Source organism: Cupressus sempervirens, chromosome 11 (genome assembly GCF_028749045.1).
Source record: "Cupressus sempervirens isolate cs-2001-9-10 chromosome 11, ASM2874904v1, whole genome shotgun sequence".
NCBI classification, from domain to species: domain Eukaryota; kingdom Viridiplantae; phylum Streptophyta; class Pinopsida; order Cupressales; family Cupressaceae; genus Cupressus; species Cupressus sempervirens.
The window spans coordinates 250,601,445-250,620,991 of record NC_143128.1 but is presented as its reverse complement, the minus strand read 5'-3'; the positions used below and the strand labels follow the sequence as shown (position 1 = coordinate 250,620,991).

General features: G+C 35.2%; 1 protein-coding gene across 3 annotated transcripts in view; it reads right to left on the bottom strand.

Annotated features, from left to right (window-relative positions):
• The window catches only part of LOC149529093 (ABC transporter C family member 2-like), a 327,664-nt gene that overhangs the window by 273,658 nt on the left and 34,459 nt on the right, over positions 1-19,547 (bottom strand). For all 3 annotated transcript variants that reach the window (XM_089810974.1, XM_089810975.1, XM_089810976.1), the window contains exons 2-3: positions 17,095-17,273; positions 14,659-14,698 (exon numbers count right to left, since the gene is read on the bottom strand). In XM_089810974.1, coding sequence (XP_089667100.1) covers positions 14,659-14,698; positions 17,095-17,273 — 219 coding nt within the window. The remainder of the gene's footprint in view (positions 1-14,658; positions 14,699-17,094; positions 17,274-19,547) is intronic.

Here is a 19,547-nt window from a genome sequence, read left to right as displayed (position 1 = left end):
AGACTATGATGAGACCAATGCTCCAGTGGCTAGAATAAAAGTAGTAAGATTATTCTTAGCCTATGCAGCACAAAAGAAATTCAAAGTGTATCAAATGGATGTCAAGTCAGCATTTCTGAATGGAGAACTTGAAGAAGTGTACATTGTGCAGCCCAAAGATTGTTCTTTGACTAATGATAAGGACATAGTATGCAAACTAAAGAAAGCATTGTATGGCTTGAAACAAGCACCTAGAACCTGGTATGCAAGGTTGGACAAACATTTGAAAAAGCTTGGATATAACAAAGGTATGGCAAATAGTAATCTCTATTGGAAAGAAATTGATGATGGTTTGATGATTTTGGTAATATTTGTTGATGATATCATATTTGGAGGAAATGACGAGGAAAGTGAGAAGTTTGTAGAAGAGATGAAGAAAGAATTTGAAATGAGTATGATAAGAGAAATTAAATATTTTCTAGGATTATAGATTGCACATAATAAAGAAAGAATCTTTATTTCTCAGACTAAGTACTTGAAGGATTCACTGAAAAGGTTTGGTTTGGAAACATGCAAACCCATTGGAACACATACGGTAACGGGACATAAGTTATCTTCAAAGGATGAGACACCTACTATTGAGCAAATATCTGACTCACACAAGGCCGGATATAGCAAATGCAATTGGAATTGTTGCAAGATTTCAAGATGATCCCAGAGAAGCACATTATGCAGCAATCAAAAGGATATTTAGATATTTGAAAAGAACATTAGAGTTTGGATTGTGGTATGATAGAGCTAATGATTTTACTCTAAGTGCTTATACTGGTGTTGATTGGGTAGGCAGTATGGATGATAGAAAGAGCACCAATGGTGGAGTCTTCTTTCTTGGAGGAAGATTGGTTTCTTGGCTAAGCAAGAAGCGGGATTGTAAATCACAAAGTATAGCGGAAGCAGAATATGTTGCAACAGCAAACAATTGCAATCAAGTTGTTTGGATGAAGCAGATGCTGAAAGATATAATGACAGAAATCAATGAACCTATTGTCATACATTGTGACAACACAAGTACAGTAAATATGTCTAAGAATCCAATGTTGCATTCGAAAACTAAGCACATTTCTATTAAGTGTCACATGTTGAGAGAGAAAGTTGCAGAAAAGGAAATTAGATTAGAGTATGTGAGCACTAAAGAAGAGCAGATTGCAGATATATTCACTAAGCCTCTTCCCAAAGAGACTTTTGAGCATTTCCGAGGTATGCTAGCGGTTATGCCCCTTCCTACATCAGAGTAGATGATGCAAAAGTGCATCATTTAAGTGTAACAAAGCACCATTGTTTGTCTCAATCGAATGTTGATGCTTCCTGTATAGGGGAGTCTCTGTGATGGACAGAGTCATCTAGGACTCTTGTTGGATGTTGTTTTCGAAGTGTCTTTGAACACTTGAGCTAAGCAAGAATCAGTTGTTGCAGAGTTTGATGCAGTAAAGTTGGTTGCTGAAACCTTTGACATTGATGTCAATGGGGATGAAGTTCGGCATGAAAAACATCATGAGAAGATCATGAGGAAGAACATGAGGAAAAGACAAGCAAGAGCAAGTACAGCATGTTCGGACGAAGTACAACATAGAATGACAGTTTGACAGAAAGCACATTGAGGTATATCAATGGGGGAGAATGATTAATGAAAAGGATTTGAAAAAAGATGACCAATCTTTTGTAGGTATTCCTGGAACTAGAATTTTTTCATATATGTTGTCATCAATGCCAAAGGGGAGATTATTGAGAGATAGTTGGAAGCATGAATGCTGATTATATTCCTATGGGGGAGTATTGTAGAAATGTTACTATGATGATATGTTACATTCATGACTGAGTTTGTCATTGATGTCAACATAGCAGTCTTCTGTGGTATCTGACAGAAGAACAGAGGAAAGATCAAGTTGGTACGGACGACTAGTTGAGTATTCTAACTATCCGAGGTTATGGGAGATGCTTCTGAGTATCTAGTATATGCAAGTAACGTTGGAAGAAGAAATGATAAGTTTGGAAGAATTTATGTAAGTTTTGGTGATGTTTGTTCTGAGATAGAGTTTACAGAGGCATGTTCTGGTAAACTTGTTATATCTCTTAGCAGAGTTGTTATTCTGAGAATTGAGGTTGAGGATGTGAAGAAGACATGTTGGTGATGGCGTGGCTAAGTTCACTCGTCATGATATTATGTGTACGGAAAGATATTCAAGTTGCAAGGCAGAAGATTAATGTTAGCACTAAGTGTAGCGTGTTCTTAATGTGGTCCTATAATGATTAATTGAGAAGGTCTAACTGCCAACTCAGGGAATTGTTTTATGGACTCGATATAAAGGAAGAACATTTTCCTTTATCATGAGGGATAGACAAGATATGGAGAAGTGATTATAAGCAGTAGTAAGAGCGGAATGCGAAGTTGAGCAGAGTAAAGCGTCAGCGAAGAAAACTTCATTGTCGAGGTTTTGCTGAGTGCTCCAAGGTTTGATATTTGGATCCACGGTTCATGACCTGATCTACAAGGTCTAACAGTGATTGGTTCGGCTGACAAAAAAAACGAAAGAACATAACAGTAAATTACGTGTTTGAGTAGTGAGCTCTTCTTGTAGTTGAAATTGCATGTTTGATCAATGGGCTCTTCTTGCATACATTGTACTACAACTCCTAACAGGGTTGGCACAACTCCTAATAGGGTTGGAATCTCCTAACAGGGATTCAAAGTCTCCTAATAGGGACTCATATGTACAAAATATTGTAATAAACTCCTAACAGGGTCCATCTTCTGACAAGGAACTTATATATCAGTATATGATCTTGCGGGCATCATTCCCACCGGGGCTTTCCCTCTGATCAAGGGTTTCCCTAGTTAACATATCTGGTGTAATTATCTATGTGCATCTTATTATGGTTGTTGTTTACTTTGGTTGAATGGTTAAGTTTGTTTAAAGAAGATAAATGTTTTAATTGTTGGATAACCGATTCACACCCCCCCCACCCCTCTTAGTTATCTTGGTGGACTATTGTTCTAACATCCTCTTCACCAAATGTCGAGCCTTGCACAACACCTTGACAATTATTTGATACATGTGTCACTCTTGATCCTTTGTATGTTCAGTATCTCAATTCATTGTTATTCCTTGGGATGTATATATATAAATGTGTTTCATCATGATGTCTTATCAATGTATTGGTAGAAGTTATTTATGGAAGTTACAATAGTTCCTTTTCATGTAAACTAGATGAAGGTTGTTACTTTACTTCTGTTACTTATTCTTATACAATTAATTCAATTGATAGTTTTCTCTCTAAATGAAGTAATGAATATAACTACCTTTATGTCATTTTGTTATGAAATCCAGTTATAGTCTTAGAATATGTTTTCCATTTTTCAGCCTAGGTGAAATGGCATGTTACACATGGAGGAAATGCAACAAAAATTGGCCAAAGGCAAAATATATGGGGAACCCAATGGACAAAGTGACGAATCAGTTATAAGAAAGGCAATCCTCATCTATTATGTTCTTGACCTTCCCTCCACGAACAAAAGCACCCTTAGAGAGGACAAGAACCAAATTTTGAAGAAATGCAAGAACAGTTACAAGAACATTGGATGAATACAACTATGGAAGGAGACATATCTTACAAACATTGTAGCGAATTAAGAATGAGTACTCGAGTGGTGGCAACCGTGGTTATGTCAATGATGATCTCAAAACGAAATTAAGCAAGGTAAATTTGTCATCCTTTGATGCATCTGAATCAATCTTTGCACAAGCATGGGCAATGAAAGTAGATACATACTTCCAACTCAATCCGATGCTCAAAGAGGAAGAAATTAAATTTTCCCTACTCCACCTGGAAGGAGTCACATAGGAATGATGGCATCATGGTATGATGTTGCTCGGACCTGACCAAGCAAATACTTATGTCAATTTTACAGAAAGACTTATAGATCGGTTTGATGGAAAAGATACAAAACTCAATTTTAAAAAAATGGCATAGTTAAGGAAAATTGGTTGGTTAACAAATACATCATTGAGTTTCAAAGACTCTTTGTACTAGTTACTGACATCTCAAAGACACAACAAACTGTGTTATTGATAAATGGTCTAACAACAACAATTTTATTACTGTTAATTAAACATAATAAAAAAAAAATTATAAATAAGTCCCAAGACTTAAAACTACACTATTCCCTTATCGACATATTAGGGTAAGAAACCATAAAATACAATATGATCCATCATTTTGCATTGCTTTTTGAAATCTCTAGACAAAAAGAGTTGTTCAAGGTTTGCAAAGTCCATTTGAAGAGTTTTATTGCAGATTATATGCATTTCTTCCTCTATGGCTTCTTTGTTGGAAAATGATGCCACCATGAGCATGAAGGGTTTTTGAGAGAGAAAATGGAATTTTCATGGCTCGAGCAGCACCATCTTGATGCAATTTCATGGCTTTCTCCTTCAGATATATCATTTGGTGAGTATTTCTTGGCTCTTGCAACTCGAAGATTCATTTGTTATGCAACATTGTGACTTTTCCTTGAGGTTTTGTTTATCGCTCCTTCTATGGAACCATATTCTATTTGATGGTTGAATCGGTAAGCCTCTTTTTATTTTTCTGTTGGTGTCGTCTGTAGATGATTCTTTTGATAGACGATTAGTAGAGTTATTATTGCCTGTTTTGAAATCAATATGCATACATTTGGGTTCTCCGTGGCTTCAAAACTGAAGTGCTTCATCAAGCCAGTCTAAATAGAATTGTTTATTTTCATTCATTCACAACAACTGTAATTTGATGGGATAATTGTTGTTCCCTTCACAGGCTACTGCATGCTCATTTGGGTATCACTGGCACCTCTCTTATATTTTTTATTCAGGTTTAAAGAAACCAATCCTTATGTACACAATTATATTACATCCTCATTTTTGCATAATGATAAAAGAGCTCAAGCCTTCAATTCAAGCAACCTCTCAGAATGTGGACTAGTTAAAGAAGTTTATTTACCAAACATAATGGGATTTTAAAAAGCTTTTTCCATAGGGATTTTATTGACTAATGCTGACATATAACTACTTACCATTACCATATCATCACATATATCTCTATTGAAATATGGAGAATGGTACTTCATATCTTTGCAACTTCTCTTATAGCTTATATTCTCTATAGTGTTTTAATCACATGATACTTTATGTTCAATGTTTGAAAGATCTGATGACTCCATCTTTCTACAACTCGAATTGGGTCCCCATGAATAACCCAGGCCCTTCTCTTTACTATAAATGACTTGATGAAGGCTTACTATGTGGGTTGACAGCTTTGGAACTTCAGCAAATGCACATCTTCACTTGGTGATAACATTTTACAAGAATTCATTGTACTCCCTCCTTTGTGCTGTTTAAACACTATTAAAGTCATGACTCTCCTTTCATGGTGATTTATGCTTGAAAATAAAACATCTATTTGCTTCTCTTTTCTCAAAAAGATATGGTGTACATTTTTATCCTAATTACAAGATTCACGCATCTAGGGTGCGATTCGGGTCTTGGTCCGTACCTAATTTAAGTCCGAGGACCAGTCCACGTGAGGTCCATACAGGGTTTGTACGGATTCACAAAACTGTGAATCCACTTGAACCCGTAGGGTCAAACATGGACCCTACGCAAACTCGTGGTCCAAATATGTTGTGGGTCCAAAAAAAAATGTAAAAAGTGATTTATTATTATATTTTTGCTACCTAACCCTAAAAAGCACCTTAATATATGATATCTCACTCATTTAAGACTCATTTGATCTCTCAATCTTGCAAGTTTGAAGTGAAGTGATTGAATACCAAGGATATTGATTGTGGAGTGATGAATTATTGTTTGAAGATAGATTTGAGTGTCGAAGGTATGCATTTGAACAATTTTCTTTAGGTTTTTCTTCATTATTTCAATTTTTTCTAAGTTTCAAATTTATTCCATGTTTTGTACAAGTTTTGAAAAAAAATTATTTGATTATGTTTGTTATAGATTGCAAGTGCAATAATGAGTCGTCAAAGCTCAATTGGTGAGGAGGGGTCTCAACGATTCAAAATTGATAAAGGGTATCCTTTATTGAAACAGACTACAAGAATTGCACATTGTAGTGGAGGTGGGGGCTTCATTTGGAAATGTAATTTTTGCCAACCACAATATAGAAGCTCCTATTCTAGAGTCAAACTTACATTTCTTGGGCCCTGGGGGTAAAGGTATTAATATGTGTGAGGGGCCTGGTAAGAAAGGGTTGTCAATTAGGCAAATGACAGCATTTTTAAAAGAACAAGAAAATGCCGATCAAATAGTTTAGAAAAGCAAACAATGTTCCTCTAGTGGGAAAAAATCAATAACACAGGCTACTCACCAAGCCTCTACACATCCTTTCTTGCCTATACCTTCTAGGGAGAATGATGAAGATGTACAAGAAGCACAAGACAACACCCGAAGAGAGAGAGAGAGAGATCTAATTGGTGAAAAAGTTGGACAGTGCCTCTTCGCAAATGGTGTTCCATGCAAAGTGTTTGATAAAATGTCAAACACTCAAAATTAAAAAAACCAATCATATTTACAATGGGTTCGTACACATAACTATCAAATTTCAAGAGAACATATCATTTGCATAGCAAATCTGTGGGTTGGTGAAGTTAGAACCTGTTAGGGTTCTTATAATGGTATCATAGGGATTTACTACCAACTTGTTGAGTTCAAAAATAAAATGTATATTGATCCTATGGATGACATTTGAGTGATCAGCATTCTAACACTTGTCACGTGATGGAGAACAAAAGGGATGAAGTACTTAGCATGTTTGGGGACTATGATACTTTTTGTAATCTATTCAGGAAGATTTATCATTCAATTCTCTCATTGACTTTCGTCCTAGGCTATGCAATAAGATTGGTTTGGTAAAGAGACAATATCAAAGGATAGCTCATGATCTACTTGCAAGAAGAGATGGAGCACAAAATGACAAGCAAATTGTTTATGGTGATAGGAGGGTGTATAAGGAGATAATTTCATCTAAAGGGAAAACTTGTGTTCATGGTATGTGATGTTCGAATGGCCATACATCCTTGCCAACTTCTGCAATACCTAGCCATGTTTCATATGGACAGCTTTGGCACCCCCCAAATAGCTCATCATACTAACCAAAACAGTCCCTCTCTACACCATTGTACGGCCCAAAGGGTTGTCTGTACAACAACGCTCCCCTTTATAGTTGCAAATTGTCTAGCAATGTGGTATGCATGCACTTCTTTCACCATATGCCCACCCTTTCTCTTCACCATATGGATATATTATCCTCCTCCGTGCACAATCATCTTCTATTGTACAACAGTTTTTGTTCTGGCAGCATTTAGCTTTCCCCCTGTGTTTCACATCGTACAAATAGAGTGTGGCCAAGTTCATACAAAAGAAGCCCATCGGTCAGTAAAGCTACAGAGTTATGTCATATAGTGATGGTCCAATGTAAAGAACTAAGGTTCGCACCTTCCAAATGGTAATGCGATGATATCACTGATCAAACAAGATATTATGCATGTTGTGGATTAGATTGCTAAAGACAAGAAAATCTATATTCTCAGGATATGAAGAAATGACATTAGATAGAGTTTCAAATACAAATGAAGAATCAAAATGCAAGAGGAAATTTGTATTCAATAATGATAGAAATTCAACGTACATCAAATACGTGGTATCTCCTCAAGTTTGATGAAAAAAAGATTACATGTAAATAAGAAGGAAAACAAACATACCTTTTCATCTATATATAGTTCCTTTATAGTCGTTAGTTCACCACTGCATGTGTATTCTTAGATACATTCCATAATGCAATCATACATGATGCATCATTACATACATATGTACAGATGCACATATATATATATATATATACATGCACATATACATGGATACATTATACATCAGCACACCATGTTGAGATCATTGATATGTCTACAATGGCATTCATGTTGGCATCATTAGTGTATGTACATATGGATACATGCTACAATGATCTATTATCCGATTATTCTAACATGTATAGATGTATCCATACACCAACATGCTTCAGTACCATATTCAGAGATGGCACTGTTATGATCCTCGATCAAGTTCACTGCAGATCCATGGATAAGTAGCAATTCATGGTCATAATGATTACTTATGATAATCAGTATAATTATTATGAGTAATTAAAATGTCTAAAGCAATGGACACTTATCGGCACCTGATTATTTCATCACTCTATACGATCAGCCTTAACCGCATTGCTCTTACATTATAATTGGTTCATAATAGCTGATACTCTAATTGTGTTTATTGATTACTCATTGCAGAAAACATAACTAATGGTGACAACCAAAATGGAAGAAAATGAAAGAATTAATAACCACTAAGATCAATTCATCTTAGTTCACAGAGATATTCAAGGAAACTTAGCTCAGTCAGTGGAATTATCAACCCATGTTGACAATAACAAATAGGAGGAAATAACAAGAAATGATGAATATTCAAGACACCATGCCCTTAAATATAGACCGAAACTTCCTACTTTCCTTCCAAAAAAAGAATAACAAGAAGTCACTTTTCTGATGTGCACAATCAATGGTGACAAGAGTCAAAATCAGCAGATATATATATATGAACACTTTTGACATGATTGGTTGTATGGTAGTCTGCAATAGATATTTCTTTAGGAGATTATATTGATCTATGAATGAAGTATGAACCTAAAAGGAGAACAAGTTACCACTTGATCTTAAAGAAAGAAGATGGGAGGTATGAAGACTTCAAAGAGTAGAAGATGAATGATGATCAGAAAAACCATTGTATCTAGAAGCTCACAAAACCAAGCCTCACAATACATGTTACCAGAGGAATTGCAAGTGATTAAGCTAATTGCAAAATCTGAGACTCTAAGACAAGACGAAGCTGTTACAAGATTCAAGAATTAGCAGATTAATGGATTTCCGGATGATTGATTGATTAACAGAGGAACAAATGTGTTCCTTATAAAGAATTACAAGGACGTTGTTTCTAAAAGAAACAACGTAGACTGAAGATGAAATTAGAAACAAAACTGAAGACAAAATAGGAAACATTCCTATCTAGATAGAAGAAAAAAGAGACAGGATAGGAAACTTTCCTATCTAGACTGAAGATAGAAGAGACAGGATTGGAAACTTTCCTATTTAGACTGAAAGACGGACTACAGACAAGTGGTTGACCATTATAGAAAGTATTTAACTAAGGAGATAATATCTTAATAAAGATATTAAAGATATTATCTTAATACCCTCCCTTAATGGTCAACGTACGGATGTCGGAACATTTTGTGATAACTGAGACCCTCCCTGGATCTACAAAATGCTGAAACCAAGAAGCTTTGCCAGAAGAGTGCTATGACTCAAAACAGATTGCAATTACAAAACTTCATTTTTGTGGAAAAAACGGTAAAACCCGGAATCTCACGCAACCTTGCATATTATAGACAACATGAAATGATTTTTAAGGAGAAAATCAACAAACCCGGAAAAAACAAAAATAGATTGAGAAGGCGAAAAATGCAGCTTTGCCTTGATCAGGAAGCTCGACAACTTGTGTTGTTCTACTTGGTCGGAGGTCGGACAAGTCTTTGTGCCTAGAACAAGCCCATCCAAACGACAATACTCGAAGATGGTTAACATGCGCTACTTCCAATGGTTATAATTGCGGCCATAAAATCGTAGACTGCCCTCCAACATCAGATTGGTCAAGGATGCCATTTGCACAAAGTTTGAGGCAATGTTGAGGTTAACCTAGGAAAAAATGACAAGTACCCAGAAGAGTAGACGAAAAAACCAAAAGGAATTTGTTATCATTTTTTGGATCTACTAGGTTGAAAATTGAGGCATGAAAAATTAGGTACCCAAAAAAACAGACGACAACCTAGTTGAGCCCTCGAAAAGCCAACCAAGAATCTGCGATCAAAATTTTTTCCTGAGCCCAAAAATTAGGGTTTCGAAGAAAACCCTAGCTAGCGGCCATTAATGGTCAAAATTTCATAAAAGAGGTGTTTTGCACGCAGAAAAATGGCATTTTTTGCAAGGACAGCACGACGATGAAGAATGGAGACAAAATGAATTGATCCTTGACCCTAAAATCGCGATTTTGCAAACAAAAGGAGTCTTGATTTTACTGTCAAATGAGCCTGAAAAGATACAGAGGCGAGCTGCTTCAGACGCGCACTATTTGGAGGAAAAAAAGCATGATTTGTGTCGTGATCTATAGTCAAAACGATTCCCTGAAAAGACACGAAAAATAGGGCACTGAATCACAGCTAGCAGAGACTCGAAGGCACAAAAAAAAGCATGAAAAAGATGCCACGTTTTGCAAACTGATGTCGCGATTTCTAGTCCTGAGTTGCAAACTCTTTGCATCCCAAACCCTAGCCTGAACTGGGTATACTGAAGCAAAATAATTTAGAGAATGAATAATTTCAAAAATAAGGTTCAGATAATTTCAATAAGAAATTATTATTTTCAAAAAAAATTCAACCTTGCTTTGATACCATGTTACAAGATTCAAGAATTGGCAGATTAACGGATTTCCAGATGATTGATTGATTAATAGAGGAATAAATGTGTTCCTTATAAAGAATTACAAGGATGAAACAACGTAGACTGAAGACGAAATTAGAACAGGATAGGAAACATTCCTATCTGGACTGAAGACAAAAGAGACAGGATAGGAAACTTTCCTATCTAGATTGAAAGATGGACTACAGAGAAGTAGTTGACCATTATAGAAAGTATTTAACTAAGGAGATAATATCTTAATAAAGATATTAAAGATATTATCTTAATACAAGCAAGAGATGGTCAGAAAGCACTACAAGGAAATGTAATCACCAATTATTTGAAAGGAAATGTAAAGGAGGCTACTGAATCCCTCAATATCATAGATGAATTAAGCACACATACCCTTCAGGATGATAAGGTTGACCTTGCTTCATTTGAAGTATCAAGCACAAGAGAAGGTGTAAGACAGATAGAATTAAGAAATCATCATTCAGATGATGGGAATAACAATCACAACTTTCTTTCATCTATAGCTGCAAATGAAATAAATAATGTGAGAGTTACTTCATGTATCCAATCTCATCAAATTAGAATTGATGAACAAAATAGAAAGGTTAGTAGTTTAAACTATATTCTAGACAAAGAAATACTTTAAGATTATAGATGATAGCCTTACTAATTAAATCAAACTGCAGTCTTTAAAATATATTCAACTAACTGAAAGCTGAAAGTAGTTTACTTAAGTTATTTACTATTAATTTAGGGGAGATCTATGAGCATTAATGCTGATGATATTCCTATGGGGGAGTATGTTAACATTGCTGGAGACGTGATTTAGATTCTTATGTGTTGCATTCATGACAATGTTTTGTCATTGATGTCAACATATGTGCTATTCTACGAAGGTTATCAGAGCTGCAAAGGAAGATTTGTTTGGCGCGGTCAAAGGTCAACGAGTTGGGTTATGCGTAGTCAAGATTATATTCAATAATACATGAGGATGCTACAGTTAAGTGCGCATAAAAAAATATGGAGCTATGACAAAGTCATGCGATGTTTTCTAGAGGCAGCTTTCAAAGAGTTTTTAGAAAGCGCGTGTTGGTAAATTGATTATGAATTTTAGCAGAGATGGAATTTGGTAAGCAAGCTTAGAGGATGATCAAAAACATGTTCAGGATGCTATGTTCCAGATGGCGAAAACAAATATTCATTCTATGAGGTTTGGCGAAGACAGTCTAGAAGATGTTTCCTGTGAGTCGACTATTGCAAATATCTTTGAAGAAAGAGTACAATTGTAATATAACGTGTATTGTAATATCTTAATGTTGTCTTATATTATTATTGTAAATTGGGAAAGCCTCAAGGCTGACTCAATACTTGTTATTAGGACTTGGTATAAAGGAAAGGTCATTTCCTTGTGGATAAATATCCAATGTGGATGGTTATTGTTTATACGAACTTGAATGCAAACTTGGCTATGATAAGAGCAGAGATTGATGTTGAGGATGTATTGTGAGCTTCAAAGGAACTATATTGGCAAAGGACTTGTTGTTTAGTCATCTCAGATCTTGGATATGCTCATGTGGAAGATTGTCTAGTGAAGATTGTTTTGAGGTTATTTGGGCAGTGAATTTAGTTGTCCTCCTTTCCACTCCTAGCAGGGTTGGAACAGCTCCTAACAAGGTTGGAACAACTCCTAACAAGGAATCAAAGTCTCCTAACAAGGACTCTATGTACTAATTGTATTTCATTGACTCCTAACAAGGTCTATCCTTTCACAAGGAGCTTCTATATTAGTACATCATCTTGAGTGTCTCATTCCCACTAGGGTTTTGCCTTTGATCAAGGGTTTCCCTAGTTAATATATCTGGTGTTATTATGCATGGTTATCATTCTATGGTTGTTGCTTCTATTGATTACATGTTTCAGAATTAATAAAGATAGTAAGAGTTGTTTTAAGCATATAACTGATTCACCCCACGCACTCCCTTCTCAATTATCTTTGTGGACTTTACTTTCAAACAATATCAACTTTAGAAGAAACAAAGAAAATACTTTAAGATAATAATCGCCTTGTAAAAGATAATTAAATTGTAATAAGAATTATGGGCTTTCAAAAGGGAAAAATAATGAGGTGTGACTCCTCCCTTGTATGGGAAGATATTAAAGGGACAAGGATTCACTTGAAATGGGCATCAAAAATGGATGAAGTAAATAAGTGTTTGTTTATAATCAGGAAAGGAGTTATCAGGAGTACAAACCTGATTTAAATAAAAACTGTAGATCTGATTGTGAAAAGATTGTGTCCCTTTCAAAGGACAGAAATAATTAATAGTTGCACTCTTTCAAGGGTGCTAATGGTGAAAGGCTATGTCTCTTGCCAAAGGGCATTTATGATAAAAAGACAGATATAAACGGAAGAGGATTCATTTGAAGAAAGGTGGAAAATTATATTAAATAAGAAATGGAATCAAATAATATATTCTGGTCTTAGAATATATGCATAATATTGGAATTCAGATTTAGATGATAGTCAAGCTTAATTTCACTTATATGTGTATACATTTGTTATACATAAAAGTCCAATATAACTAATAACCTAGTCCTTTGTCTTTTGTTGATGCTTTTGTAAGGATATGGGGTTTGTGTATGAAGAGGCTAGGTAATTCGTCACAAGACTATTAAATCACAAGATGGGGTAAGGAAATATTTCTGAAGCCTTCAAGGAGAAGTCCCGTGATGGGTATGAGCCTGTGTTCCTGAAACCTTGAGAGAGTCTTCTTGTAGATGGTTGTCAATTTCCCAAGCATAGTAATTCCATCGTCCTATCTTACGGTTAGGGAAGTAGTGAAGAAAAAACCTAAATTAATTGATTATATATTACATAATGAAATATTAGATGTTTTCTAATCTCAATAACTTGATTTAATGCATGATAATGTTTAGTGATGTATATTAATTATTGGGAAACATGTAGCCTCCCACCAGGGGACATTACATTATAGTGTGGAGGAAGCATATTCATATTTGTTTGTTATTCTCTGAATCTTCAATGTATTTATAGTATTTGTGCAATCAACTGTTACATCTCTCTAGGCATTGTTGTCATTGGAAATAATAAATTAGAAATCATATTCATCCAATATGCTCTCACCTTGCCCCAACTAGATCTAGCTGATGAAAAAAGTGATGAATAATAAAATTCTCATTATTATGCTCTAACCTTTCCCCATAACATCTTGGTCATCAAAAAGTGGAAAATAATTTATATTTAAAAATTTTGAGGATATTACAATGGAACAAAAAAGGAGCAAATGCATCTTGCTCAGCATTCACACAAAGATTACAGCAAGACACTTGTCTAGAATATGGGGAATAATAATTTGAAGGGCTTAGTGAATACATTAGCATTACCAATTAACCTTTTTTTTGTTATATAGGTAAACAAGATTTGAAGTGGCCCCAAGACCCTTTACAACCAATTAAAAACAAGTTTTTTGCAAAGCAATTGAAAGAAGCAATCCCAACCCACTCACTGAACAGAAACAAGTAACAAATGAAAAGATGTATTTAAATAGGTGTTATTTTGGTTATGAAAAGAAACCACCAAAGTGGTAACTTTCGACAATAAACTCAAAGCTATGTTCATTTCTTTTGGTATTGAAATATCATGTTTTATTGTAATATATAGCTGTTCATTCCATACATAGCTAAATTCTACACAATATTATATCTGATGATTTGCTCCCGATATTGTATAAGACCACTTTTGGCCCTATGCATCTTTGCAATTATTGTGATTATTATGGGAAGATGAAAATGCTCCAGGTGCACAATAAACCTTCAAAATATAATATCTAAAGAGTAGAAGCACCACTAGCCCCACTTACTTGCAATATAGTGTGTCTGTTTTGTACAATCTTGTAAGTTAAATGCACACAAAAGAATTGATAGTTAGAATTAATTGTTTTCTTATCAGATTGTAGTCAGTTCAAATTGAACCAAATGAATTGTAAACAATAGCATGTTAAGCACAACTTGATATGTCTACGAATGCAACCACATACCTGGCATGTGATCTCACTGATATACAAATATACCTCGGACCTGCCAATTAACAACAATTGATAATAAGCAATAAGTTAGAATCCTTTTCCCTTATCCAAATCCTAAATGTTAATCTTCCATTCACAACCCACCACCTCATATACAAATCTTCATTGGGAAACATAACTTGTAGTGAACCATCACATATTCCAAAACAACTGCAACAATAAATGAGATAAATTTGAATTTGCTCTAAACAAGGAGGCAGACATATTATGGTGCAAGAAATACACACTCAGAGATAATAAAATGAAAATCCCAACTGCTCCCTGTATGTCAATAACAACAGATTTCAAAAAGAAAATATCAAGCCTTGTGATGCTCCTGTCAAACTGTCAGTGCTGCAAGGATAAAATTGTATATTTCTCAAGCCTTCTCAAATAACCACTAAGATTTGCCAGTTCTCTCAAATAATCACTAAGATTTGCCAGTTCTTCTTTGATCACTACATTAGAATAGATCAACGTGTCTTATCGTATCTTGGTGTGGTCTATATGGACATATGCACAACATGTATCATCTCTCTTACAGTTAGTACCCTATATTGTGGTTCATTTTCTTCAATAGCCTTTGGCGGGTAATTGCAACTTCTAACTTCCTATCCCACTTCTGAACTAGAGTTTCTGTTTCCAACCAAAATTTTGTACAAACATATCTACCAAGCACAATTTTGAGGGTCAAGTTCAAGAACTGCACAGAAGATGCCACATTTTTTAGATGGTCATTTCAAAGCAGGTGTAGACATCTAGCTCTTAGAAAGTTTAACATAGATGACCAATGCTAGGGATGATCCCCATTTACACCACTCTCTAAAAGATCCTTCCCTGCAAAAGCTTGTGCATTGATACTTGCAACCTTAATTTTGTTCATTATGATTATGAAATTGTTGGTTTCACTAGAACCTTCTATTAGTCTATACAGTACGCACTATAAACTAATCTATCTCTGCAAGAAATAACTTGAATGAGTGATATTCATTTTGAACTGCACACTGAAGCAACTCAATGCTTAATTGTAATAATATCACTGTCATTCCCCACCTTTAGTATTCCAGATTTCTCCCTTTGTTTTTCTTAAGTATAAACATTCAGTATCTGACCTAAATATTTTTGTCCTACTTTCTTTGGATGAATGCCTGTAAACTCATTCCCAACAGAGACTCAAAACTTTTTGCCAATCAAACCAGATGCACAGCAAGCATTTTGCTATTTTCACCAGCTATATATCATATTTGTGCAATTTAAAGCCATATGCCACATACGTTTCATTCAAGACAAGTGTGATTTAAAAACGATGGCCGCATATATGATGCTAGCAAGCACCAGCAGAATAACACTTCAGTGTGATTCTTTAATTTTACACAAAATTACCAACAATCAGACTGAAAGTTCCATGATGTTACTCTGCAAATAAGGACCTGAGTGAGTTTTTAAAAAGTGGGATTGAAAGCTAATCAAAGTCTAGATTATCAAGGATTCTTTAAATACAATGAAGAAAAAATAATTCAATTAAGTAGACATGTTGGGATTGTGTTTGCATAACAGATAGAAAACAAGACCTTTTCAGATTTCAGAATGTTTCCCTCGTACATCGGAAGACCACTGCCTTGAAAAACCCAAGGTTCTGTGAGTACATATCTTGGATCGTTTGGTTTATTGATAGACTTCCATTTATTCATGTCCTCTGTTTACTTGTATGCAATGAAGATATGACAAAATTAATTAGAGCTTGCTATGTGGTTATAAACCAAGGGTTTTTGAGGTTTCAGAATATTTACCATATACATTGCAAAAAAGTGATCTTTAAAGACCCATATTTCTGCCAGTACTTAGCTTGGAAGTTTTGGTTAATACTTGGACTTGTAGCAGTTTCCATGATGTATAGATTACATAGCAATGGGGCCAAGTGCCAAGCTCTGCATTAATATAAGTATGATGTATCGGCTAATGCAAGGGCCCAATCAAATATAATTATTCTTCATGCCTAATCAGCTGTCTTTCTTGTTTAGCATATCAGAAATCTTTTTTCCTAAAAATGAAGTATCAAGCTCTATCTTCATAGAAGTATGACTTACGAATGGAGCCATATGTCAAGATCTATCTTCATAGAAGTATGACGTGAAAGGGCCCATTCAAACATTATTATTCTTTGGGCCCCCAGATGTAAAAAGAAAGAAATTTGAACTACTGTCTTTCTTGTTTAGCACTTAAAAATCATTTTTTGCTAAAAGCAAGGTGAAAGAGAATTACAGACTTTCCTTGGTTCAAAGTCGAATTGCAAATTAGACAATAATACAAATGTGGTTATCTTTGAACTAACAGTAAAAACATTTTCCTCAATATCGTATTTAACAGAACAAGAAGGAAGATGGCAGTCATATGAAGAAAATTTCTTACCTCTCATAGTAATTCTTTAGAGTGAGGATAAATTTGAATAATGTAGCTTCCCCAACAAGAACATAAATGACTCCAAACCGAATATACCAGCGAAACTCCCTTATATAGACTTTGATTTCACTGTAGAGTAGAGCCAACATAGTGCACCAAGTGGTACTTTCGACTAGCAAAGTTACAACCTGGACAGTAGATAGACGTGTGAATATTTTATTGAAACATGATATAAAAGAATCCTAAGTGTTAATAAAACAGCTAACAAACTTATCCATGTTTCAAGTGGAGTGATTGGATTGACAGGACAAAAGTGGCAACATATTTAATCAAGCAATAAGTCTTACAGTGGTTGGTATCCACCCCTTAATTTGAGAGCATATACACAGAGAGATTGGCTGCTTATAAGGACAAAACTTATGTAGCTAGTTTTAAATTTAAAGCCTATCTGACATTTATGTCATGTAACTAATGAGCTGTCCTGCGATTGTGAGCCATCCTTCCTGAAGGGAAAGTGCCAGTGAGTGTAATCCTTGATTAAGTTAATTCCTAGATTAATACCAATAAACTTTCTTAAAATGCTTAATGGAAAAAGGCTGCATTGAAGTCCTCTGTGCATTCCATCATTATTTATCACAGGAAATTTCCTAGTTCATTACAGGTACTGAATATCAAGGAATAAATTTCTTAAATGGTTAAATAAATGAACTAAAGCATTTCTCTAGCGAGCACCTCTATGTGTCCAACTAGGTAACAAAGATGCTTGTTAATAGCTGTCATTGATGCAATGCAAGGCAGGAGAACCCCCAAAGGAGATGTCCTAGCCCCCAGCAAATAACCACACAGCAGAATATAAACAATAGCACAGAGATTAAGATCCATGGCAATGCCAATTCTCAAAATAGAATCATAAGATTTACATCCAACATGCCCGGCTATAAGGCCTTCTGGGTTATGGCCAAATACAAAGCAGTTACAATAATAGTTCTGCAAGACCTCGGAAGATCCAAACCCTAGCTAGCCAAATCCACTATCTAGTAAAGAACCCCAAGAAGAATATAAAACTGTGCTTGCAAGCCACCAAGCAACCTTCTTGCTTCCCAAGTCCACACTTAGCTACTAGCTCTGCTAAACTTCGCTCTTCTCAACTACTCCATGTTCCCCATGCTAAAAATGAATCCCGACTCTAGACTCCACAAGACTCTCTACTTATCCTCAACCAAGCCACAAAGTCAGCCTAGCAAGATAACATAAATAAACACACATTAAATACACCCTCAAATCACAAGTTGGCTTGGAAACAGACATTAAATACATGAAATAACTAAATACTTAGGACAAGTCCCAAGTTTACAATGCATAACTAACTCATATGACAACATACCAGTAATCCACGTGCCATCCAACAATCCAAATCCAAGAGCATAGATACCAAATCCCTTGGATCGAAGCTTGTGAATACAATCTCCAAAGTTTGTCCAAGAAATCAGGAATACATGACCAACAGTTACCAAAACGGCTCTAACTCCAAGATGATAACTCCAAACTCTATGTGCACTTAGGACAAGGTATCCCAATGTGCCTTGAACATATCCCTAGCTGCGAGAACCATAACTCCACAAATCTAAGCTTGATGCCCCTACATACAAGATTGTTAACTACCCTTGGCTACTCTTACAGCAGTCAATGTCTTCCTATGATGTTTGAATATACTCCGCACACTTGAGGGGGGTTTTTTTATATACTAGCATCTCATATTTCTGCATCAAGATCTCTGTATCTATATGTTTTTCTTGATTGTGTTAATGTTTGGTAGCTTTAGTTGGATAAACTATAGTGCAAATATATATATCGTATATATAAGTGTGAGATATTATATATATATATATATAAAATAGATGAGATATTTATTTATCATTATATTAATTAAATACTAATGAATACACATGTCCCATGAAGGGGTATGTACTTCATCCTATATTAGAGAGATGGCTGCCATTTGGAAAGCATATACCAAAATGACCATGCAACTACATTTGCAACGATCCTTATAAATCAACATGGTATCAGAGCCAGGTTCAAGAGAGGAATGCAAATGTTTGAACAAATCATCTACACTTCGATGATGTTGCAGCGATCTCAAAAGTTTGATTAGAGGGAATGTTACTCGTTAGCACTCCTAACTTGGCAGGATGATGCACAATGCCTAAGGGAGACAATGTCTTTGCATTGAATGTAATATGCTCGTCATAAAATAGTTTATTAATCAAATCTTTGTTAATGGGCTGATTGATTTAAAATATCTCAGACCCATTTTAGTTTTGTTTCCGTAGGTAAGTTAGCCGTCGGCTCTCTTTGTACACCCTCAGAAAGTTTTCTTGACGGGTTTTTAAGCACAGTTTGTATGTAGTTGTACGTATGCAATTTGGATTATTTTCTTGTACTACGAATTCCTGTTGGAG